Source organism: Saimiri boliviensis, chromosome 8, assembly GCF_048565385.1.
Source record: "Saimiri boliviensis isolate mSaiBol1 chromosome 8, mSaiBol1.pri, whole genome shotgun sequence".
Classification (NCBI taxonomy): Eukaryota; Metazoa; Chordata; class Mammalia; order Primates; family Cebidae; genus Saimiri; species Saimiri boliviensis.
The window spans coordinates 37,392,053-37,418,338 of NC_133456.1; the positions used below are offsets into that span (position 1 = coordinate 37,392,053).

Here is a 26,286-nt window from a genome sequence, read left to right on the forward strand (position 1 = left end):
CTGTAATCCCAGCTACTCAGGAGGCTGAGGCAGGAGAATTGCCTGAACCCAGGAGGCGGAGGTTGCGGTGAGCCGAGATCGCGCCATTGCACTCCAGCCTGGGTAACAAGAGCGAAACTCCGTCTCAAAAAAAAAAAAAAAAAAAAAAGATATATATTATTTCTTTTAAGGGTAAATTTTAATTTTTTCTGTTAAAATCATCAAGCAGGAGAAACAATGAAACAGTATTGCTATAATTTAATGACTCTCTGAGGGTTTTTTGACAATGCAGTTAAATAAGTAACCCAAATGGTAAAAAAAACTGAGTTGTAAAGACTCCCTTGTGACAGTGGATTAGGTTTAATGAGTAATAGGGGAGCAGGAAACTGCAAATTCCTGAAGTTAGTAGTAGCCTCTTTTTTCTTTGAGGGGAGTTATGCTTATTTGTGTGTGTGCGGGTGTGTGTGTGCGCGTGCGGGTGTGTGTGTGTGTCTGTGTGTGTGTCTTTTTGCTTTTTTTCCTTTTTGTGGAGAACAGGGTCTTGCTATATTGCCCAGGCAGGTCTAGAACTCCTGGGCTCAAGCTATCCTCCCGCTTCTGCCTCCCTAAGAGCTGGGATTACAGGTGTGAGCCACAGTGCCCAGCAGCCTCTTTTTTTCTTAATGTGTTCATATTCATTTGCCCATACTTTTAAACAACAGACACATGAACAAATGTTCAACTTCAGTCACACACATCCTTACAACTTACGGACACGTTTAAACACATCTGCATACATAATTTCACACATACTCCTATTACGCCTTTTCCAAAGAATTTTTCCCTTGTTGAGTTATCTTTGTGTAGGCGGTTCCTGGAAGCCTCATAAGTTCCCAGTATAGCAGATTTCTGGGGCTTACTGATACACTGGCATATTTACTGCTTGCCCTACATTCTGTTAATCCTTCTATTGGCTCAGTTCCTTCTTCAGTCTTATATGGGGTCAAATATGATTTGAGTAAGAAAAGATAACCTGGCATGAAAGGGCTAAATTCTCAAAGTTCAAAAGAAACAAGAACTTTAAACAAGTCTTGGTAGTAGTATTAATAATAATGAAAAAAAAAAAAAAAAAAAAAGCACTGAGTAGGAGATGTAGCACTGTAACAGGGACCCTGGTAGAAAGTAAGCAATAGAACTCTTGGGAAGTGAGGCAGGAAAGCAGAATGTAATTATTTAGGAAAAGAGTAAAAGAAGCCAGGTGTGTTGGCTCATGCCTGTGAGTCCTAGTACTTTGGGAGGCTGAGGTGGGTGTATTGCTTGAGCCTAGGAGTTGGAGACCAGCCTGGAGAACACGGCAAAACTCAGTCTCTACCAAAAACAATGAGCTGGGCATGACGGCGGGTACCTGCAGTCCTAGCCACTTAAGAGGCTGAGGTAGCAGAACTGTCAGGAAGCTGAGGCTGCAGTGAGCCGAGACCGCGCCACTGCAAATCTAGCCTGCGTGACAGAGTGAGACCCTGTCTCAAAACAACAACAACACAAGAGAATAAAGGAGACATGGGCAGTGGAAAGAAATGAAGAAGGCTTCTGAAGGAGGGAATAATCCCCAGGCTCTGCACTAAGCCACAATTAAATCTAATTATAGATGAATGTGTGAGTGAAAATACTGTCATAATTGGACAAATGAGCAAATCAAGATAGGGGACATATTAGATCATTAGATGTCTACTACCAATACACAAACCAATCCATTAAGTCAAGAGTGTATGAGCTTGTATGAGAATAAAATAAGGTTTTTAATGTATACTCCTTTACCAAAACACAATGGAAAATCCTCAAATAAAAAAAGGAAATCAAAATAGCTTACCTGTCATAAGGAGTATATCCATTTTGTTGTAGGAAATCATCTTTGATAAGTTTTGCTACCTCCAGAGTGATTTTATCTGTTTCTGCTAAAGAAGCCTGGAAGAGAAAAAAGATATTTTTAGACAGTTACTCTGAAATGTAAGATCGATGGTGGCAATTAATTAACAAGTAGAAACTATATAATCCACACACAATCAGCTATCGTTTATAAATTTACTTATAACTGCTTTTTTATTGATGTGCTTTTAAGACTGAGGTTAAAAAGCATATAACATAAAATTTACCATCTTTTCCATTTTTAATTATATAGTGCAGTAGTAGTATGTGCATTCCCATTACTGTGAAACAGATCTCTAGAGCTTTTCCATCTTGCAAGTCTGAAACATTACCTCCATTAAACAGTAACTCCTTTCTCTCCTCCCCTCAGGCCCTGGTAACCACTATTCTACTTTCTGTTTCTATGAATTTGACTATTTTAGATACCTCATAAAAATGAAATTATACATTATTTGTCCTTTTGTGACCAGCTTATTTTACTTAGCATAATGCCCTCAAGTTTCATCTGTACTGAAGCATGTGACAGGAGCTTCTTCCTTTTTTTTTTTTTTTTTTTTTTTGAGATGGAGTCTCGCTCTGTGGCCCAGGCTAGAGTACAGTGGCACCGTCTCTGCTCACTGCAACCTCCCAGGTCCCAGTTCAAGCAGTTCTCCTACCTCAGCCTCCCAAATAGCTGGGATTACAGGCATGAACTACCATGTCCAGCTAATTTTTTGGTATTTTTAGTAGAGACAGGGTTTCACCATATTGGCCAGTCTGGTCTTGAACTCCTGATCTTGTGATACGCCTGCCTCAGCCTCCCAAAGTACTAGGATTACAGGCGTGAGCCACCATGCCCAGCAGGAGCTCCTTCCTTTTTAAGGCTGAACAATATCTTATTGTATGTATATACCACATTTTTTTAATGCATTCATCCATAGAAGGACATTGGGTTGCTTCCACTTCCTGGCTATTGTGAACAGTGCTGTTAAGAACATGGGTCCGGGTGCAGTGGCTAATGCTGGTAATTCCAGCACCTTGGGAAGCTGAGGTGGGAGGACTGCTTGAGCTCAGGAGGGCGAGACCAGCTTGGGCGACATAGTGAAAACCTGTTTCTACTAAAAATACAAAAATTAGCCAGGCGTGGTGGCAGGCGCATGTAGTCCCAGCTACTTGGGAGGATTGCTTGAGCCTGGGAGGTAGACGGAGATTGCAGTGAGCTGAGATCGTGCCACTGCACTACAGCCTGGGTGACAGAGCGAGACCTTGTCTCAAAAAAACAAAAAACCAACAAACATGGGTGGCAAAAAGCTTGATGTTCTTTTCTTGAAGTACCTCTTCACATCATAGCTTGCTATCTTAATTATTTAAATTCTCAGTCTTAGGTTTGTTTCACAAAAGTCTATATAGCTCATACATAGCTGAATTTTAGAAACATTACATGGTATTTAGAACTATGAAGTACAGTAAATATGTATTATTAATCTATGTCTGGGACGGGCACGGTGGCTCAAGCCTGTAATCCCAGCACTTTGAGAGGCTGAGGCGGGTGGATCACGAGGTCAAGAGATCGAGACCATCCTGGTCAACACGGTGAAACCCCGTCTCTACTAAAAATACAAAAAAGTAGCTGGGCATGGTGGCACATGCCTGTAATCCGAGCTACTCAGGAGGCTGAGGCAGGAGAATTGCCTGAACACAGGAGGCAGAGGTTGCGGTGAGCCGAGATTGCGCCATTGCACTCCAGCCTGGGTAACAAGAGCGAAACTCCGTCTCAATAATAATCATAATAATCATCATCATCATCATCATCATCTATGTCTGAGTGCTATTTTACTAGTATAGCTAAGTTACAGAGCTTAATCCTTTAAATATCACTACCTCAAAAGTCCTAACTTTTACAATCGCCCTAGCAGCCTTGAGATTAGGTCTCCAGTTTTTCTTTTTAAAATCCCTTTTATCTCTAGTCCTCTCTTAACCACAGGTAATTATTAAATAATATTTTATGTGTATCCTTTTATTTATATAAATTCATGTAAAATGTGTATTATATTTTGTGCAAGTGTCTTTAATTATGTAAAGCATTCTTACTTCTGTCTTTAGTTTGGTACTTTGTTTTGATCCACCATGCTGCTGGGTATCACATGGTCTGCTGCTTCCAGCTCTGGTACATTTCATCCGGTGTGTACCTTCCCTATTTTACCTTCCAGCTTTTGCTAGCAGTAGAAGACATTCAGATTTCCTCTAATTCCCCACCACCACAAACATCCACTTAAGGACTGTTTGAGAATTTCTTTGGAGATAAATATCCAGAAACAGGTATGCTAGGTCCCAGGTATGTAAACAAGTCCTATCAGACTGCTATCCACAATGGCAGCACCAGACAATCTACCCACCTAAGAATACACCAGTTCCTCCATCCCCACAACACATGGCAATATTTAACATTCTAACTAGTATAATGTGATGTTCTCAGTGTTCTTCAAGCAATTCTTCATAGGCCCGTTAGTCTTTTGGGATTCCTTTTCTATAATCGGTTTGTTCTTTCTTTGGCCACATTTCTGTTGAAGTTCCAGTCTTCTTGTTAACTTACAGGAGATCTTTGTAGATTTTAGACATTAGTCCATCAGTTTTTTCTTTCCTAAATTTTTTAAAAAGTATTTTTGAAATTAAAAATTTTTCTAAACATTTTAATCTTGTTATTACGCATTTTTAAAAATAGAGAGAGGGTCTAACACTGTCACCCAGGATGGAGTGCAGTGGCACAGTCTCCTTTCACTGTAGTCTCAACCTCCTGAGCTCAAGTGATCATCCCACCTCAGCTTTGCAAGTAGCTGTGACTACAGGCGCACACCACTATATCCAGCTAATTTTATATATTCCCCAAAGACCTTGTAGAGACAAGGTCTTGCCATGTTGCCCAGGCTGGTCTTGAACTCCTGGAGTCAAGCCATCCACTTGCCTCAGCCTCCCAAAGCGCTGGGATTACAGGTGTGAGTCACAATGCCCAGCCAGTCCATCAGTTTTAGATGTCACAAACTTCCTCTCCCAATGTCACTGGTCTGTTACATTTATCCATGGTAGGCCTTTATGTAATCAAAAAACTCTTCTTTTTGTTTTGTTTTGTTTTAAGGCTAATGTTAAGGGGTTTATTTAAGAAGTCCTTTTCCAACTCTAGATCACAAAGATATTCTCTTAGTATTTATTTTCTATTAATCTGAAAGTCTTACCTTTCCCACGTAAATTGTGAATCTATCTGAATTCTAACTTTGTATGTGGAATTAGAAAACAATTCAAATTTGTTTTCCTGGGAATAATAAACAGTTTTCTACCACAGACTGAAACAATCTATCCTCTCCTCACGTGATTTAAGGTACCATCTTTGCAGTATCAATGGTTTATACGGTCACAAGTCTATCTCTGTTCTGTTCCACTGGTCTATTGGCTTGCTATTTTATAAATACCACACTATTTTTATTACTATGGTTTTGTATTTCCCCTTATCCAATAGGGGAAAAACTCCCACTTCACTATTCTTTAGTTCTTTTTTCTTGAGTCAGCATTTTGCTCTGTTGCCCAGGCTGGAGTGCTGCAACCTCTGCCTCCCAAGTTCAAGTGATTCTCCTGCCTCAGCTTGCCAAGTAGTTGGGACTACAGGCACCCACCACCACGCCCAGCTAAGTTTTGTATTTTTAGTAGAGACAGGGTTTCGCCATATCGGCCAGGCTGGTCTCAAACTCCTGACCTTATGATCCGCTGGCCTCAGCCTCCCAAAGTGCTGGGATTACAGGCTTGAGCTACCGAGCCCTGCCGGTTTTTGTTTTTTGAGACGGAGTTTCGCTCTTGTTGCCCAGGCCGGAGTGCAATGCCATGATCTCAGTTCACTGCAACTTCCATCTCCCAGGTTCAAGCGATCCTCCTGCCTCAGCCACCTGAGTAGCTGAGACTACAGGTGCACATCACCATGCCCAGCTGATTTTTTTATTTTTTTATTTTTTTGAGACAGAGTGTCGCTCTCGTTACCCAGGCTGGAGTGCAATGGCGCGATCTCGGCTCACCACAACCTCCGCCTCCTGGGTTCAGGCAATTCTCCTGCCTCAGCCTCCTGAGTAGCTGGGATTACAGGCATGCGCCACCATGCCCAGCTAATTTTTTGTATTTTTAGTAGAGACGGGGTTTCACCATGTTGACCAGGATGGTCTCAATCTCTTGACCTTGTGATCCACCCGCCTCGGCCTCCCAAAGTGCTGGGATTACAGGCGTGAGCCACTGCGCCCGGCCTATTTTTTGTATTTTTAATAGAGACGAAGTTTTACCATGTTGGCCAGGATAGTCTTGATCTCTTGACCTCGTAATCTGCCTGCCTCAGCCTCCCAAAGTGCTGGAATTATAGGTGTGAGCCACCACCTGGCCCCCACTTTACTATTCTTATTTCAAGTTGTGAATCTTTGTGCAATCAAATGAACTTTAGATTGGTGTTACACTGAATTTACAGATTAAAGAGAAGCGGCATCTTTTTTTTTTTTTGAGATGGAGTCTCTTACTCTCTCACCCAGGCTGGAGTGCAGTGGCGCAGTCTCAGCTCACTGCAACCTCTGCTTCCCAGGTTCAAGCAATTCTCCTGCCTCAGCCTCCCATGTAGCTGGGATTAAAGGCATGTGCCACCATGCCCGGCTAATTTTTTGTATTTTTAGTAAAGACAGGATTTCACCATGCTGGCCAGGTGGGTCTTGAACTCCTGACCTCATGATCTGCCTGCCTCAGCCTTCCAAAGTGCTGGGATTACAGGCGTGAGCCACTGTGCCTGGCCAAAAAGTGGCATCTTTCTAATAAGTCATTCCATCTAAGAGAATAGACTATTTTTGTTTTTAGATCATCTTCTGTTTCATTTGTTAGTTTAAAAGTGGTTTTCATAGAAGATATATATATTTCTGGCTAGTTCCTACAGTTTTTGTTGCTATTGTGAGCATCTTTTTTTTTTTTTTTAATTGCATTTTAGGTTTTGGGGTACATGTGGAGAACATGCAAGATTGTTGCATAGGTACACACATGGCAGTGTGATTTGCTGCCTTCTTCCCCTTCACCTATATCTGGTGTTTCTCCCCATGCTATCTCTCCCCAACTCCCCACCCCCCATTATCCCTCCCCCATCTCCCCCCAACCGACCCCAGTGTGTAGTGCTCCCCTCCCTGTGTCCACGTGTTCCCATTGTTCAACACCCACCTATGAGTGAGAACATGTGGTGTTTGATTTTCTGTTCTTGTGTCAGTTTGCTGAGATTGATGGTTTCCAGATTCATCCATGTCCCTACAAAGGACACGAACTCATCGTTTTTGATGGCTGCATAATATTCCATGGTGTATATGTGCCACATTTTCCTTGTCCAGTCTACCATCGATGGGCATTTGGGTTGGTTCCAGGTCTTTGCTATTGTAAACTGTGCTGCAATGAACATTCGTGTGCATGTGTCCTTACAGTAGAACGATTTATAATCCTTTGGATATATACCCAGTAATGGGATTGCCAGATCAAATGGAATTTCTATTTCTAGGTCCTTAAGGAATCACCACACTGTCTTCCATAATGGTTGAACTAATTTACACTCCCACCAACAGTGTAAAAGTGTTCCTATTTCTCCACATCCTCTCCAGTATCTGTTGTCTGTAGATTTTTTAATGATCGTCATTTGAACTAGCATGAGATGGTATCTCAATGTAGTTTTGATTTGCATTTCTGTAATGACCAGTGATGACGAGCATTTTTTCATACGTTTGTTGGCCTCCTGTATGTCTTCTTTTGTAAAGTGTCTGTTCATATCCTTCGCCCACTTTTGAATGGGCTTGTTTGGTTTTTCTTGTAGATCTGTTTTAGTTCTTTGTAAATTCTGGGTATCAGCTCTTTGTCAGATGGGTAGACTGCAAAAATTTTTTCCCATTCTGTTGGTTGCTGATTCACTCTAATGACTGTTTCTTTTGCCACGCAGAAGCTGTGGAGTTTGATTAGGTCCCATTTGTCTATTTTGGCTTTTGTTGCCAATGCTGTTGGTGTTCTGGTCATGAAGTCCTTGCCTATGCCTATGTCCTGAATGGTTTTGCCTAGATTTTCTTCTAGGGTTTTCATAAGGTTGGGTCTTATGTTTAAGTCTTTAATCCATCTGGAGTTAATTTTAGTGTAAGGTGTCAGGAAGGAATCCAGTTTCTGCTTTCTGCATATGGCTAGCCAGTTTTCCCAACACCATCTATTAAACAGGGAATCATTTCCCCATTGCTTGTTTTTGTCAGGTTTGTCAAAGATCGAATGGTTGTAGATATGTTGTGTTGCCTCCGAGGCCTCTGTTCTGTTCCATTGGTCTATATCTCTGTTTTGGTACCAGTACCATGCTGTTTTGATTACCATAGCCTTGTAGTATAGTTTGAAGTCCGGTAGTGTGATGCCTCCTGCTTTGTTCTTTTTGCTTAGAATTGACTTGGCTATGCGGGCTCTCTTTTGGTTCCATATGAAGTTTAAGGTGTTTTTTTCCAGCTCTGTGAAGAAGGTCGTTGGTAGCTTGATGGGGATAGCACTGAATCTGTAAATTACTTTGGGCAGTATGGCTATTTTCACGATATTGATTCTTCCTAACCATGAACATGGAATGTTTCTCCATCTGTTTATGTCCTCTCTTATTTCGCTGAGCAGTGGCTTGTAGTTCTCCTTGAAGAGGTCCTTTATGTTCCTTGTTAGTTGTATTTCTAGGTATTTTATTCTCTTCGTAGCAATTGTGAATGGCAGTTCCTTCTTGATTTGGCTCTCTTTAAGTCTGTTATTGGTATATAGGAATGCTTGTGATTTTTGCACATTGATTTTGTATCCTGAGACTTTGCTGAAGTTGCTTATCAGTTTCAGGAGATTTTGGGCTGAGACGATGGGGTCTTCTAGATATACAATCATGTCATCTGCAAATAGAGACAGTTTGACTTCCTGATTTCCTATTTGAATAACCTTTGTTTCTTTTTCTTGCCTGACTGCTCTGGCTAGAACTTCCAGTACTATATTGAATAGGAGTGGTGAGAGAGGGCATCCTTGTCTAGTGCCAGATTTCAAAGGGAATGCTTCCAGTTTTTGCCCATTCAGTATGATATTGGCTGTGGGTTTGTTGTAAATAGCTTTTATTATTTTGAGATATGTTCCATCAATACCTAGTTTATTGAGGGTTTTCAGCATAAAGGGCTGTTGAATTTTGTCAAAGGCCTTCTCTGCATCAATTGAGATAATCATGTGGTTTTTGTCTTTGGTTCTGTTTATGTGGTGAATTACGTTTATGGACTTGCGTATGTTGAACCAGCCTTGCATCCCTGAGATGAAGCCTACTTGATCATGGTGGATAAGCTTTTTGATGTGCTGTTGCAATTGGCTTGCCAGTATTTTATTGAAGCTTTTTGCATCTATGTTCATCATGGATATTGGCCTGAAGTTTTCTTTTCTTGTTGAGTCTCTGCTGGGTTTTGGTATCAGGATGATGTTGGTCTCATAAAGTGATTTGGGAAGAATTTCCTCTTCTTGGATTATTTGGAATAGTTTCAGAAGGAATGGTACCAGCTCCTCTTTGTGTGTGTGGTAGAATTTGGCTATGAAGCCATCTGGATCTGGGCTTTTTTTGGGTGGTAGGCTCTTAATTGCTGCCTCAACTTCAGACCTTGTTATTGGTCTATTCAGGGTTTTGACTTCTTCCTGGTTTAGGCTTGGGAGGAGGCAAGTGTCCAGGAATTTGTCCATTTCTTCCAGGTTTACTAGTTTATGTGCCTAGAGTTGTTTGTAATAATCTCTGATGATGGTTTGAATTTCTGTGGAATCTGTGGTGATATCCCCTTTATCGTTTTTTATTGCATCGATTTGGTTATTCTCTCTTTTCTTTTTTATTAATCTGGCTAATGGTCTGTGTATTTTGTTGATCTTTTCGAAAAACCAGCTCCTGGATTTATTGATTTTTTGAAGGGTTTTTTTGTGTCTCTATCTCCTTCAGTTCTGCTCTGATCTTAGTTATTTCTTGTCTTCTGCTAGGTTTTGAGTTTTTTTTATCTTGCTCCTCTAGCTCTTTCAATTTTGATGCTAGGGTGTCAATTTTTTAGATCTCTCCTTGCTTCTCATGTGGGCACTTATTGCTATATATTTTCCTCTAGAGACTGCTTTAAATGTGTCCCAGAGATTCTGGTATGTTGTGTCTTTGGTCTCGGTTTTGAAGAACATCTTTATTTCTGCCTTCATTTCATTGTTTATCCAGTCAACATTCAAGAGCCAGTTGTTCAGTTTCCATGAAGCTGTGTGGTTTTGAGTTAGTTTCTGCATTCTGAGTTCTAACTCGATTGCACTATGGTCTGAGAGACTGTTAAGATTTCCATTATTTTGCATTTGCTGAGGAGTGATTTGCTTCCAATTATGTGGTCTGTTCTCTCCTTTGTGAGGTGACTCTTTGAATATATGAGGGTCAGGGAGCTGCTTGAGGAGACAGTCTGTTCTTTATTGGAGCTCAAGTGCTGAGCTGTGAGCTCTGTTATTCATTCAGAGTTGCTGGGCAGGTACGTTTAGGTCTGCTGCAGCAGAACTCATAAACTCCCCTTTTTTTTCCCCCAGGTGCCCTGTCCCAGGGAGTTAGGGCTTTATTTATGAGTTTCCATTGTGCTGCTGCCTTTTTTTTTTTTTCTTCAGGGCTGCCCTGCCCAGCGAGAGGCAGTCTAGTCACTGTCTGCCTGCAGAGGCTTTGCTGAGCTGCTGTGGGCTCCACCCACCTGCCATATGATCTTCCCTGCAGTCCTGTTTACATGTAGTTAGAACTGCCTCGGCAATGGTGGCCCGCCTCTGTAGCAGCAAACTCTCTCTGTAGTGGCTGGTTGCCTCGGCAATGGCGGGCTGCCTCAGCGATGGCGGACTGCCTACGTAGTGGTGGAGTGCCTCAGTAATGGTGGACGTCCTCCCCCACAGAGCTGGACTGTCCCAGGTTTAGCTGTGCTTGTTGTGAAACTGTCAACCCAGAGCGTTTTCAGTTACTGGTTTTTTTTTTCTGCAGAGGGTGGGACCAGCTGAGCCTGATCACCTGGTTCCCTGACTCAGAGTCTTTTTTTTTTTTTTTTTTTCTTTCCAGTTGAACGGTGGACTCTCTCCCAGGTGTTCCAGTCACCTGTTGAAAAGGTGCCGGGATCTATGTGATTTCCTGTGCGGCAACTCACTGCACCGGCTGAGACAGGCGGCTTTTTTTGTCCAGGAATCTCCTGGCCTGGCTCCCTATTTCCCCTTTTAAATCAGATGAATGGGCGATCTGCCTTCCCGGAGCTTCAATCGCCAGCTAAGAGGGCACCTGGACCAGTGTATTTTGTACAGAGAACCACCGCACCTGGCCGCCGGCAAAGTAGCCGCGGGGGCCAAAACAGCCACGCAGGCCAAAACAGCCGCACCGGTCAAAACAGCCACACTGGCAACCCGTGGGGCTCCTCCACCTGGGAATCTCCTGGTCTGTGGGCAATAAAAATCCATTTGGAAATGCAGCGTCCATTCACCCTCAGCACTTTCACTGGGAGCTGCAATCCTGACTGTTCCTAGTCGGCCATCTTCCCCCTGAACATCTTATTTTGACTTTTATTTTCTAGTTGGTATTGCTAGTGTACAGAGATTCTTGATTTGTGTTTATCTTGAATCAGAACCCCCCAGTGAACTCTTTATTATTTCTGTTTCTGTTAATTCTGTTAAATTTCTAGTATACAAGCATATTATCTACAAACAATGACATTGTTATCTCTCTCTTTATAACTTTTCTTTTTTCTCTTCTTACATCATTGGTTATGATCTCTGGTATTCTCATGAACACAGTCATGAGATTAGGCATTCTTGTCTTAATCCTAATTTTTAAATGAAATGCATCTGAAATTTCTACATTAAGTAAAGTGGTTTCCCTAGGTCTTATTATACTACTTTTTTACACATTAAGGAAGTTCCCTTCTATTTCTTGTTTGCTAAGATTTTTCTAAAAATGGTAATAAGCTTCAAATATTTTTCCACATTGACTGAGATATCCTTTTTCCATATTATTACATTAGTGAACCACAGAAGATTTTCTGTGCCTAATATGGACATTCCTGAGATAAAATTTACTTGCTCATTATGAATCATTTTGTTGTCTTTAATATTCTACTGGACCTTGTACATTAATATTTAATATTTTATTAAGTATCTACATTCATACCTACATTTTATACCTACATTCATCAACAATATTAGTCTACAGTTTTCCTTTCTTGTATTGTTTTTATCTGATTTTGCAGTTCTTCTGTTTCTTGCTTCTCATATTGGGCAGAGTATTCTATAAATAATAAGTAGTAATACATGCTAGAATGTTAGCTATCTCCAAATATTAACCTTTGTTGGAATAAATTAGGAAGTGACTTTAAAATATATATTAAAAAGAACACAACCAGACAGAGGACTCTGAGTACTAACTAGCATTGCATACTATCTGAGAAGTCTTTTCATTCTGGCATTTAGTTTGTCCAAATTTAATTACACCATCTTTCCTTGAAGCATCAAGATACAGACACAGGAAATAAGTCACTTGTTTAAGGTCACATAGCTAATTATTGGAGGAACTAGAAGCCAATCCTTCTGATACCTAGCCCTAACATTGCTATATAAATGCATGTTAACAAATCCTAACTCTACCACCTCTAATTTGGTAGGTGATGGGTATATTCCATTTCAAGATAAAAGTAAATCAAGTCTTTCTTTCTTGCCTACAATATACCCAAGGACCATGCTAAGTACTATAAAGAATAAAAAATTTCAATTAGAAATATGTAATAAATATTATTTTGCTAGGCAAGAATCTGCAATATCCAAGTCTCTATCTGTCCTTATAACACTGCAGTGTAACCCACCAATCTATCTTCCATGGAATTTAACAACTCACCTTTCCCACAAGCTGTACAATTTCTGCCAGGTCTTCTTCTTCCTGCAGAATTTCCTTAGCTTTGGTCCTCAGAGGAACAAACTCTGTGAAGTGTTTGTCATAATACTCATCCAAGGCACGCATATACTTGCTGTAGCTGATGAGCCAATTGACAGAGGGGAAATGCTTACGCTGAGCTAGTTTCTTATCTAAGCCCCAGAACACCTGATTAAAAAAACAACAACAAAAAAACAGTAATTTTTCTTAAAAAACAAAAGTAGAAAAAAAATACTAAAGCGTATTTGTCCTAACTATGCAACTCTTTTTTCTTTTTTTTGAGACAGAGTCTGGCTCTGTCACCCAGGCTGGAGTGCAGTGGCATGATCTCAGCTCACTACAACCTCTACCTCCCACATTCAAATGATTCTCCTTCCTCAGCCTCCCGAGTAGCTAGGACTGCACGCATGAGCCATCAAGCCCGGCTAATTTTTGCATTTTTAGTAGAGATAGGGTTTCATCACGTTGGCCAGGCTGGTCTCGAACTCCTGACCTCACGTGATCTGCCCACCTCAGCCTCCCAAAGTGCTAGGATTACAGGCATGAGCCGCCATGTTGGCCCCTAAATATGCAATTCTATAATTCATTGGTCAAATCATACATTTTAGTATATACTAAGTATCATTGAAACAGAATAAAACTTGTAGAAAATGACAATAATGTATTCCTTTCATTTTTAAGGTGGGTAATATCTACAAATCAAATTTAAAATTTACCTGAACTTTCTTAATAGGGTGTCAAATCAGATAGCAAAAAGAAAAATTAATTGACTCTTTGGAAGATTATTACAGTACAATAAATAGATGAACCAGAACAGGTTTATGTAGATGGAATACACACTTTACTTTGATTAAAAACCTCTAACTGGCTGGGCGTGGTGGCTCATACCTGTAATCTTAGCATTTTGGGAGGCTGAGGCAGGTGGATCACCTGAGGTCAGGAGTTCGAGACCAGCCTGGCCAACACGGTAAAATCCCGTCTCTACTGAAAATACAAAAATTAGCCGGGTGTGATGGTGCACACCTGTAGTCCTAGCTACTCAGGAGGCTGAGGAAGGAGAATCGCCTGAACCCAGGAGGTGGAGGTTGCAGTGAGCCCATATCTCGACACTGCACTCCAGCCTGCATGATGGGAGCGAGACTCTATCCCAAAAAAATAAACCTCAACTGTTCTGGGCCAGGCATGTGGCTCAGGCCTATAATCCCAGCACTTTGGAAGGCTGAGGTGGGTGAATCATGTGAGGTCAAAACTCAAGACCAGCCTGGCCAACATGGTGAAACCCTGCCTCTACTAAAAATTGAGTTCCCTATCATTCACAGAGCCAATCCAGTAACATCTGACAGTGATTTTTGTAAGGGCAAAAATTCACAGGTATTCCATGCATTCCCAACTCTGTTCCCTCTTTCCCCATAATTTAAAACATAAAATTCTGGCAAGTGATCAAGAGTTTGAGTGCTGTAAATTTAGCCTCTGCCACTTCCTTTTATCTGATACTGTCAGAAACACAGGTAAATATTCTTTTTTTCCCACATGAATAACACACATATGTCAAGTTTGTTTGTTTTTAACTATAGCTCTGATTTGTACACATTTTTTGTTTGGGCTAACTAGCTATCCACTAAAATTCATGTTTTGTCACTGGGAAGCAAATGCCTAGACAGAAATTGCATTTTCCAGCCTTACTTTCACGTGGCTGTGGTAGCTAATAGAATGAGTGCAGTCAATGTGTCACTTTTGAACCCAAGGTTCAAAAAAGGTGGATATGCCTTCTCCACAGTTTTCCCTTGTGTCAGCTAGATGCAGATGATCACCAGGCTAGGTGACAGTGGAGTCACAAGATGGACGGAATCCTGGACTCTGAATTATTACTAAACAGAAGAGAGCCTTGGACCATACTATGAAGAGAAATAACTTCTGGGTATTACACATTTCTGGGCCTCTTTGTTTCTATAACTAGGGTTACTATGACTAAAAGGATGGTATTACTCTAATACTAATAAAACTTTTGCCACCTGGATATATTTTCCACTTATATATTATTAAGTTTATTATAAATCCTATATAAACAGCTAAGAAAAAAATAGACAGTAATAAAGGCTCTCAGAGTTAAGACTGTTCCTAAAACGGACTTTACTATTGCCTATCCTTAGAGAGTAAATTAAATACTTTACAATTATTACATTAGATCGTATTAGAACAGCAGCGTCTGTGGAGAGGAGGAAAGACTTGGAAGTTGACTGCACTAGGGAAAGACGTACCTGAACAATGCCAAGAGTAGCAGATGTAACTGGATCAGAAAAATCACCACCAGGTGGAGAAACTCTAAATTAAAAAAAAAAAAAAAATACGGTCATTAGAAATACAATAAACAAAAAATAAAATATAAATGTTAAATTTTTTTGAAAGTCAATTTTAAAGTAAAAACTGCTTAGTTTTTTAAAAAAAATACAGTCATTAGAAATGCAATAAACAAAAAATAAAATATAAATGTTAAATTTTTTTGAAAGTCAATTTTAAAGTAAAAACTGTTTAGTGTAAATAACTTTAGAAATGACCTTTGGAAAGAAACTTTTACCTAAGAATCTTAAAAGCCAGTATCTAAGTTGTAAACAAGAATGAAAACTACAGAACACCTTCTAGTATGAGACATGAGATACATATTCTATTATAATCAATTTTATTATTCTAATCAAATAGATGAAGCAAGAAGGAAAAGCTCCAGGAAAAAAGTATAGCTTTATGTAGTAATCATGAATCTTCACTTTCCTTTTACTATGATGCAATCCCACCTTAATATGTCTATAATTTTCTGAATTACAAAAATTAAATAAATATCTAAATTAAACAGATAAATATATAAATTAAAGTCAAACCTATGGAACCAAAATATGTAGAAATTGCCTAAACATGCACATCTTCAAAGAGCTCCTGAGGTGACTCTGGAGTGCAACCCTCCTTAAGAACCATTGCTCCCAGTGGAAGCTAAACATTCTCTCTTTAAAATAAGTGACTCTTTTTCTCTCTTTGATACATCTGTGACTTTTTTTCTTTTGCAAAGTAAATAGTTTGGGTGCTTACGCTCCTACAATGCTGACACTCCCTTCTCTTTCAGGATTTCCAAGACATTTCACTCTGCCTGCTCTTTCATAAAAAGAGGCCAGACGGGCACCAAGATAAGCTGGATATCCGCTATCTGAAAAAGGAAAATACATTTTAAAAGAGAGTTTCTAAGCCAGCCCCGAAAATCCTATCAGCCCTGTTTACATGATAAGCAATAAACAGACTTACCTGCAGGCATTTCAGCTAAACGACCAGAGATTTCTCTAAGGGCCTCAGCCCATCTAGAGGTAGAGTCAGCCATCATACTGACATGATAGCCCATGTCACGGAAGTACTCTGACAGTGTGATTCCTAAATTGGGAAGAATATTATTATAAGTTACAATGTTAGCATACAAAATCCTGTTTTTTCCCACCCTTAAGAAAACTTTAAAGCAATAAGTACACAAGGTAGATTGCTAGCCACTCCCTCAAATCTGCTTTTTCTTCTTCTGGGCACACACTGAACTATGTTTCCTAGCATCATGTGCACTTAGACATGGCCACATAACTGATCTCTGGCTAACAAAATTCAAGTCAAAATAATGTGTTCTATGGCCAGACAAGTCACATGCTTTTTCATACTCTTTCTTCCTTCTGGCCTACTGAAATGGAGAGAACTCCCAGTAACCCTGGAAGCCATGTGTTGAAAATGGTAGAGCTCATTTCAGCATGGATTGCAGCCCAGAATGACAGAGTAAAGAGTCCCCTGAACACTTGAAATAAACATCTATTATATTGAGCAAATATACATTTGGAATTATTTGATGCCATAACCTAGCTTACCCTAATATTTTTAGAAAGCAGGAAATGATTTTCTCTATTCTTTGTTGAAATAATTAAGCCTGAAATTAATTTTCAAATGTAGTTTCTCTATATATATCACATACACATACACAAACATGCATGCATCCAAAAATAATCCTTAACCCATCAGCTTGGGTGGTTACTTTTCAAAAGTAACAAATGTTATTAAAATGAGTAATATCTCAATTGTCCGGATTATTCTGCTATGCAGATCAGGTTCTATCCTGTAAATTTAGACAGTAAATCACTTATAAGCAGATAACATACAGAAACAAGTCTTGGGTTCTAGTTCATATTCTGTCACTAACCTTAGCAAAATAACTTGATTTCCCAGTGTGGTTTCCTAATCAATTAAAAATGGAATAATGCTGCCTGCCACATATACTTCTATATAGCAGATTAAGTGAAATATATTAAATAAGTATCATTTTAAAAGTACGAAGTGCTAGAAAACTCTAAGATATTATGAAAAATGTATTGTTATAAAAGTTCCAAAAGCTAATGCCATGGCTTCTTTATTGTACTAGTAAAGAAACAGAGGTTTATATAAGTAAAATTAACATAATTAATGGAAAATTTAGCACTTTACTATTTATCATATTGTATCTTTCAGAATAAAAAATACTGACTGTTGAGGCATTCATAAAATGGTCCCATGAGGAAAGTCTTTAAGAAACACTATCAGCTGGTCCAATGGTAGTGGGTTATTAGAACTTATTAACATTAGTGTCACTAAATTTGGTATACAACCCCCCACCGCCAAATTTGGCTAAAAAAAAAAAAAAAGAAACATTATCAATATTAAGGCTTCAACAACACAATAATTATCACATATTCCAATCTAATGATAAGAACAGATCCTTTCTTATACAAGCATGCTGTGTTTTAAATCTGTGATTAAAATGTCACAGATACTTGTGATAATTAGAAAGAAATGGCAGAAAAGACAAATACACATAAGTGAGAATTCTCTGACAGACCTACAGGTATCAATGCCTACAAGAAAAATATGCCTCAGACAAAATCAAGAAACAAACAAACTGGGACATATTTGCAACTCACGACAGATAAAGGATGCATTAATTCATTAATCAAAGAGTTTCTGGCCAGGTACGGTGGCTCATGCCTGTAATCCCAGTACTTTGGGAGGCCAAGGTGGGTGGATCCCCTGAGGTCAGGAGTTTGAGACCAGCCTGGCCAACATGGTGAAACCCTATCTCTACTAAAAATACAAAAATTAAGACAGATGTGTTGGTGGTGTGTGCCTGTAATCCCAGCTACTAGGGAGGCTGAGGCCGGAGAATTGCTTGAACGCAGGCAGGAGGCAGAGGCTGCAGTGAGCCGAGATCGTACTATTGCACTCCAGCCTGGATGAATGAGTGAGACTTTGTCTCAAAAACAAAAAAAAAGAGCTTTTAGAAACCAGTATGAAAAATAACTATCATCCAAAAGGAAAATGAACACAAGGCAGTTTTTAAATGGTTCATACACACAGGAAAGATGCTAGTTCATTGTTAAATACAGATTTAACAGGTATCTAATAAAGCAAGAATAGTTAAAATTTCAGTTGTCAAATCTAGGTGCCAGGTACATGGTATTCACTGTAATATTCTTTCAACTTTTCCATATGGTTGATAATTATCATAAGAACATGTTGAAAAAACTAGCATTGATGAAGATGTTAAGAAGGAGAAAGAAACTCTTGTCCACTGTTAGCCCTTTTGAAGGGCAATCAGAATATAAAATCACCATTAACAGATGAATTGGCAGGATGATCTCTTGAGGCTAGGAGTTGCCCATCCTGGGTACCATGATGAGACCCATCCTTACAGAAAATAAAAAAATTAGCCAGGCATGGTGGCTCATGTATGTAGCCTCAGCTACTTGGGAGGGTGAGATGAAAAGATCCCCTGAGACCACAAGGTCAAGGCTACAGTGAACCATGACCTGCACTCCAGCCTAGGTGATAGAGCAAGACCCTGTCTCTAAGGAAAAACAACACGCAAAGGAACATGCATGCAAAACATACAAAGAACAATGTAAGAATATATGTATAAGGATGTTTTAGTGCTGCCTATTACAAACACAGATAAAGAATCCAATAGTCCACCAAAAAGATGCCAGTTAAATTATGATATATCCATATAAAGTGATACTGTGCAGCCATTTAAAAGACTAAGGTAGCTTTCTTAAAATGGTAGGTGAATATGTCACTGTCTCTTTCTCATAAAAGTTACCACCAAACAAGGAGAACGAGAAATACAGAAATACAAATTTAATCATTAAAAACCAGGAGACATAGTCCCACAACAATATAATAAAAAAAGTCACCTAAATGAGGTAAAAACCAAGTAAGAGTAGGGAAAAATGTCAAGAATTATATGAAGCCATGAATCTCAGATAAACCACTGCAAACTTGAAGGTACATCCTGAGGAGCAAGAGTGCTTTGTTTGGAACATTGCAAAAAGTGACATGGCCAGTCACAGGAGTTCCTTATACCCAGTTTGGCATCAAAGAGAAGCAGGAACACAGGGATGAACAAAACAGAAGTAGGTACTCTATTTTCACTAACTAAAAAGTAGGTGAGGCGGGGGGGGGGGGGAACAATTCACTGTGAATGGCCTTATAGTTGCTGATTTCTGGTATCAGCCAAGAAGAGTAAAATAACTTCCTTACACAGATGCATGCCATGATAAACTTCACAAGTTATCATGAAGAATTCCTGCTACTCTGGACCACAGTCGCAGCCACCCACCCATCTCCTACAAAGATGAGTAAGAGTAATAATAAATATCAGAATAGGATATCTAAACAAAGATAAGAAAAAAGACAGAAGAGAAGAATATGATGGCCAAATAACTTGCCAAAGAATACAAATGAAAACTGTGACCATGGTTAATTTAAAAAAAAAAAAAAAAAAAATCCTAATAAAGCAGACTACTACAAAATAAAATCTCAAGGCACATGGAGCAAGATAAGAGAGATGCCTCATGAGCTGGCAGAATAAAAAGAAATAGAAGTAAATGTTTCATTAGAAGCAACACAAAGAGTAAATACCATTTATCCTGTGAACAGACAAAAGGCTAAATAAAAAGGATTAGAGAGGAAACGATGCATATGGAAAACAGATAACAAAAATCTAGTATGTCTAGTTGGTATATTTAAAGAAGACAGCCACGATGAAAAAGTTTCAGGTGTAATTTTCTAAATTTTTCCAAAATAAAAAACATATTCATAAATTAAAAGGGTATATACTTTCAGAAAAATTTATTGAAACTATCAACATTGGGATATATCCTAATAAAGTTAAGAGACTTCAAATTTAAAGAGAAAGTCCTTTAGGAAATAAGAGAAAAATCACCTACAAAAGGAAAAAAAGCAGGCCAGCCTCAGATCTGTCCCCAGCATTTAATACTAGTTCTCAAAGAAAGAAATATTGATCAGAAATTTTGTATGCAGCCAAACTACTATTAAAATTTAAAGGCAGTAGAAAAAAAATCAAATTTATGAAGAAACAAGAATTTAGATAACATAGTTGCCGTAAGTCTTCTTGAAGAAACTTCCAAAAGTCAAATTTTAGTCAATCAAGAAATGGAGAAATTATAGCCAAGGGAGCTAGTGAGCATTAACTCCATTTTAATGTAGGCCTAAAGCTAATTCAAATATTGGCTTTATGGCTACAGAATAGAATTTTAAGTTTTATAAATCCTGAAAACGTAGACATAAAAGCAGGGATGGAAATGGAACCAAAGACGGAAGGTCATTAATTAATGAATTGTCTTATCTTTTATATCCCCAGTCAAAATATATTAATCCAAAGCTGATAATTCACGTTACACAGGTACAAGTATATTTAAAAGCTAGATCAATTAAAAAACGTGTAGTGAAAAGAGGTAGTATAAGATACATCAGGCTAGGCATGGTGGCTCACACCCGTAATCCTAGCACTTCGGGAGGCCAAGGCAGGCAGATCACCTGAGCAACAGAGCGAGACCATGACTCAAAAAAAAAAAAAGATTGAGGCAGCTCTATAAATATCTTATATTCACTTATTCTGAAGATATAATAAGTAATATATATATTTAAAATATAAAACAAAAATACATATATATGTGTGTGTATATATATTGTGTGTGTGTGTGTGTATATATATATATATATATATATATATATGTATGTATGTATTTTTTTTTTGAGACAGCGTGTTGTTCTTGTTGCCCAGGCTGGAGTGCAATGGCACAATCTCGGCTCACTGCAACCTCCACCTCCTGGGTTCAAGCAATTCTCCTGTCTCAGCCTCCTGAGTAGCTGGGATTACATATGCCCGCCATCACACCCAGCCAATTTTTTGTGTTTTTAGTAGAAATGGGGTTTCACCATATTGACCAGGCTGGTCCCAAACTCCTGACCTCAAATGATCCACCTGCCTAGCCACGTAAAATATTTTAAAAGCTAGGAATGTGCTTATATGTATAGAGATATTTTATAATGAAAGCAAACTGTTATTTAGAAAAGTTTGGTGCTAGCTTTACACTTAAGAACAGATGTTAACTGCTTTTATTCCAATTATATACTCACCAGTATAAATAGAGGCTTCTCTAGCAGCAACAGGCATATTGGAGGTATTGGCTACCAAAGCTGTCCTCTTCATAATTGACTCTACTTTACCATCAACCTCCATTGTGAGCTACAGGTAAAATACATATTAGTGAATCTCCAATTTCTAATGTAACATTTTAGATTTTGGCCCTCCCCCGTTTTTTTTTTTTTTTACAACTTTTGCCCATATTTAATGCCTCTTACAGTCACTGTTCCTAAACTAATATTCCGCACCACTTCAAACTCTCTTTCCTACTCCATGGTGCTATGAAGAAGACATATTATTTCAATTTCATAAGTAAATATTTTATGAAAAAAGAAATATTACTATAATAATCTAGATCATAAATCATAAGAAAAGGTCACATCTATAAATGTTTATTTCATCTTTCTCCCAATAAGTAAAAACCACCGGACCACAAAAAGAAACTTTCAAGTGTTTGACTTAAGAATGAAAATTCCTGGCCGGTTATGGTGGCTCATGCCTATAATCCCAGCACTTTGGTAGGCCAAGGTGGGTGGATTAATGGAGGTCAGGAGTTCAAGACAAGCCTGGACAACATGGTGAAACCCTGTCTCTACTAAAAATACAAAATTAGTTGTGTGTGGTGGCGTGTGCCTGTAATCTCAGCTACTTGGGAGGCCGAGGCAGGAGAATCGCTTGACCCCAGGAGGCAGAGGTTGCAGTGAGTTGAGATTGCACCACTGCACTCTAGCCTGGACAAAAAGGGCGAAACTGGCCAGCGCAGTGGCTCACACCTGTAATCCCAGCACTTTGGGAAGTTGAAGAGGGCGGATCACAAGGTCACGAGATCGTGACCAGCCTGGCCAACATGGTGAAACAAAAATACAAAATATACAAAAATTGGCTCTGCTAAAAATACAAAAATTAGCTTGGTGTGGTGGCACAAGCCTTTAGTCCCTGCTACTCAGGAGGCTGAGGCAGGGGAATCGCTTGAACCTGGGAGGTAGATGTTGCAGCGAGCCAAGATCGTGTCGCTGCACTCTAGCCTGGTGACAGAGCGAGATTCCGTTTCAACAACAGCAACAACAAAAGAATTAAAATTCCTTTTCTTGAATATACAAATATAATTACAAATATAATTTTAAAATTCCTTAGAAGATGCTTGACAAATGACAGCATTGCTCCAGACGCAACACAAAGCTTTATTAATTGTCAAAGAACACAGATTAGTGGTATTTTCTCTAGGATATTATCTGAAGCTTTATACAGACCTCTGGGAAGTCCCGGAGGACTTCAGACATCTCATTTCCTCTTTCACCACATCCTACATAGATGATTACATCACTGTTAGAATACTTGGATAGGGACTGTGATATCACTGTCTTTCCACAGCCAAAGGCTCCAGGGATAGCAGTAGTTCCTCCCTGGACACACCTAAACAAAGAAAACAAAGTATGGATTACTTGACTTGCTAATAGATGTTAATAAATAAAGTAGGTAAGGAACACAAAAACACAAGCTAAAGAAAGCGCTATGAAACATATTCCATAAACTGGAGAAGAGGGATATATGAAAATAATAAGATAAAAAAAGGCTTGGCACAGAGGCTTATGCCTGTAATCCCAATGCTTTGGGAGACTGAGGTGGGAGAGCTGCCTGAGCCCAGGAGTTCAAGACCAGTGTGGGCAAAAGAGCAAGACCCAGTCTCTACAAAAAAATTTAGAAATTAGAAGGGCATGGTGGTACATGCCTATGGCCTAGCTATTCAGAAGGCTGGACAGGAGGACAGCTGGAGCCCAGGAGTTTGAGGTTACAGTCAACTATGATCTAGCCATTGCATTCCAGCCTAGGCCAGAGTGATAACCCATTTCTTAAAAAGAGAGAGAGAGAGAGAGAGACAGAGAGAGAGAAAGAGAGACATAGGAGATGGTTTATGGTTTTTTTTTTTTTTTTTTTTTTTTTGAGACGGAGTTTCGCTCTTGTTACCCAGGCTGGAGTGCAATGGCGCGATCTCGGCTCACCGCAACCTCCGTCTCCTGGGCTCAGGCAATTCTCCTGCCTCAGCCTCCTGAGTAGCTGGGATTACAGGCACGTGCCACCATTCCCAGCTAATTTTTTGCACTTTTAGTAGAGACGGGGTTTCACCATGTTGACCAGGATGGTCTCGATCTCTCGACCTCGTGATCCACCCGCCTCGGCCTCCCAAAGTGCTGGGATTACAGGCTTGAGCCACCGCGCCCGGCCTACGGTTTATGGTTTTTAAGCAGCCATAGAAAATGGAAAGAGCAGACAACAAATTAAGAAAGACTGCTGGGCAACAGAGAGAGCCCAGTTGATTTTACTTAGGTCAGTGCAAAAATAATTGCAGTTTTTGCCATTTCCTCCCCCCAAGATGGAGTCTCGCTCTGTCGCCCACACCGGAGTGCAGTGGCGTGATCTTGGCTCACTGTAACCTCTGCTCCCTCGGTTCAAGCAATTCTCCTGGCTCAGCCTCCTGAGTAGCTGGGATTACAGGTGTGTGCCATCATGTCTGGCTCATTTTTTTGTATTTTTAGTAGAGACAGGATTTCACCATATTGGCCAGACTGGTCTCGAACTCCTGACCTTGTGATCCACCCACCTTGGCCTCCCAAACTGCTGGGATTACAGGCTTGAGCCACCACACCCAGCCCTTTGCTATTACTTTTAATAGAAATCATCAATTTATGGTGACATAAATCTACTAATTATTTTAAAAAAGTTATACCACAATTCTTTATTTTTAAAAAGTTATACAAGCAAATAAATTAAATACATACTTTATGCTGGGAAATCTATTCCTGTGCATGCTTTTCGTTTATTCAGTGACATAATAAATTGCTTAGTAATAATATATACTTAAATCATTTGAACTTTGTACATCACAAAATCAGTTTATCATAAAATTATACAATTGGTTACAGAGGGGCTTAAGCCAAAAATAGACATCAGTTGAAAGCTACAGATAATTGGAGTATTTACTTCTTTGTCATTAAATAGGGCATTTTCCCCCTTGCTCTGTCATCTGAATTATTTAATAATATTAAATCAAGGAGTAGATATAGCATCAAACTTGAAGTTGGGTATCCATTTTGCTTGCCTCTAAGTTTGATTTATCCCAGGTATGGAGTTTGGGATTAAATCAATCCCCTGGATTCCCTGATGACTACAGATATTTCCTTCACCAAAAAAGAGATTAAGGCCGGGCGCGGTGGCTCAAGCCTGTAATCCCAGCACTTTGGGAGGCCGAGGCGGGTGAATCACAAGGTCAAGAGATCGAGACCATCCTGGTCAACAAGGTGAAACCCCGTCTCTACTAAAAATACAAAACATTAGCTGGGCATGGTGGCGCGTGCCTGTAATCCCAGCTACTTGGGAGGTTGACGCAGGAGAATTGCCTGAACCCAGGAGGCGGAGGTTGCAGTGAGCCGAGATGGCGCCATTGCACTCCAGCCTGGGTGGGTAACAAGAGTGAAACTCCGTCTCAAAAAAAAAAAAAAAAGAGAGAGATTAAAGCCTTGTTTCTTCAGAGCTGTGAGTACACTACAGCACTTAAAAGCACATTCTGTACCATCTTCTTTCCCTCTTCCAAATGCTATCCCAGTTATTTGACTGTGGCTTCTGTCTTGGTTCCCAGCCTAGAATAACTTAAGAAACATTGTGGCCAGTTGCGGTGGCTCACGCCTGTAATCCTAGCACTTTGGGAGCTCAAGGCAGGTGGATCACTTGAGCTCAGGAGTTTAAGATCAGCCTAAGCAGCATAGTCAAAACCGGTCTCTACCAAAAATATAAAAAATTAGCTGGGTGTGGTAGTGCATGCCTGTCCCAGCTACTTGGGAGGGTGAGATAGGAGGATTGTTTGAGCCTGGGCAGCAGAGGTTGCAATGAGCTGAGATCATGCCACTGCATTCCAGCCTGGGCGACAGAGTGATAGCCTGTCTCAATTAAAAACAAAAACAAAGGAAACACAGTTATATTGTTTTGGTACAGATTTTCTTCAGAAAATTTTATTTTTTCAGAAAAGTTTAACAAATAATACTTTTTGTGGGTAACCATGAAAAAAGTCTTCAATGGTTTGAATTTATAATAAGCGCTAGCAAAAGATAAATATATTTAATTCACCATTATTACTCTAGATAAAATGGATTACAGTATTAAACACATAAACCCTTTATCTACAAAGGTAATAAAAACATAAGCACATATAATAACTCTGAAGGAAAACTGTGAGACATCTCAAACTTACGGAAAAAGGGCATCAAGGACTCTCTGGCCAGTCAACAGAGGATGATTGGCTGGCAGCTTCTCAGTGACAGGTCGAACTTGACGTACAGGCCATACTTGCACCATGGTGAACTTCTCCTTTACACCTTCAAATTCGAGCTCCAAGACAACATCCTATAAAAGTACAGCAATATTTGGTATGGTCAAATTTGTGAATATTTCTTCCTTAAATATCAAAGTAACCCAATTCTTGTTGGGGGAAGGAATGTAAGTGTGAAGAGAGATTTATACTCTTTATTATAATTATTATGGATAGTCCTAGTTTTTTTTTTTTAACCTGGTACATTTATTACTTTTTAAATAATTAAAAGCAAAATTTCTGAGTTTTTTTTTAGAATGGAGTATATCAGGCTTGTAACTGTAATCCCAACTACTCAGAAAACTGAGGCAGGAGGATTGCTTGAGCCCAACAGTTCCAGCACCCTGGGCAACATAGTGACACCTAATCTCTTAAAAAAAAAAAAAAGAAAAGAAAGAAAGAAGTATATTAAGCAACAAAGAAACAGCTGAATAAATTATATGTAAATGCTTGGGAGAAATTTTTGTTTGTTTGTTTAGAGCGAATTTCACTCTGTTGCAGAAGCTAAAGTGTAGTGGCGTAATCTCAGTTCACTGCAACCTCTGCCTCCCAGGTTCAAGTGATTCTCGTGCCTCAGCCTCCCAAGTAGCTGGGATTACAGGCACC

At 39.5% G+C, this 26,286-nt stretch overlaps 1 protein-coding gene across 2 annotated transcripts in view; it reads right to left on the bottom strand.

Moving 5' to 3' along the window:
* Positions 1-26,286, bottom strand: part of ATP6V1A (ATPase H+ transporting V1 subunit A) — a 68,725-nt gene that overhangs the window by 6,852 nt on the left and 35,587 nt on the right. For both annotated transcript variants that reach the window (XM_003935448.4, XM_074404343.1), the window contains exons 6-13: positions 25,564-25,715; positions 22,571-22,733; positions 21,314-21,422; positions 16,118-16,240; positions 15,908-16,022; positions 15,088-15,151; positions 12,794-12,997; positions 1,826-1,920 (exon numbers count right to left, since the gene is read on the bottom strand). In XM_003935448.4, coding sequence (XP_003935497.1) covers positions 1,826-1,920; positions 12,794-12,997; positions 15,088-15,151; positions 15,908-16,022; positions 16,118-16,240; positions 21,314-21,422; positions 22,571-22,733; positions 25,564-25,715 — 1,025 coding nt within the window. The remainder of the gene's footprint in view (positions 1-1,825; positions 1,921-12,793; positions 12,998-15,087; positions 15,152-15,907; positions 16,023-16,117; positions 16,241-21,313; positions 21,423-22,570; positions 22,734-25,563; positions 25,716-26,286) is intronic.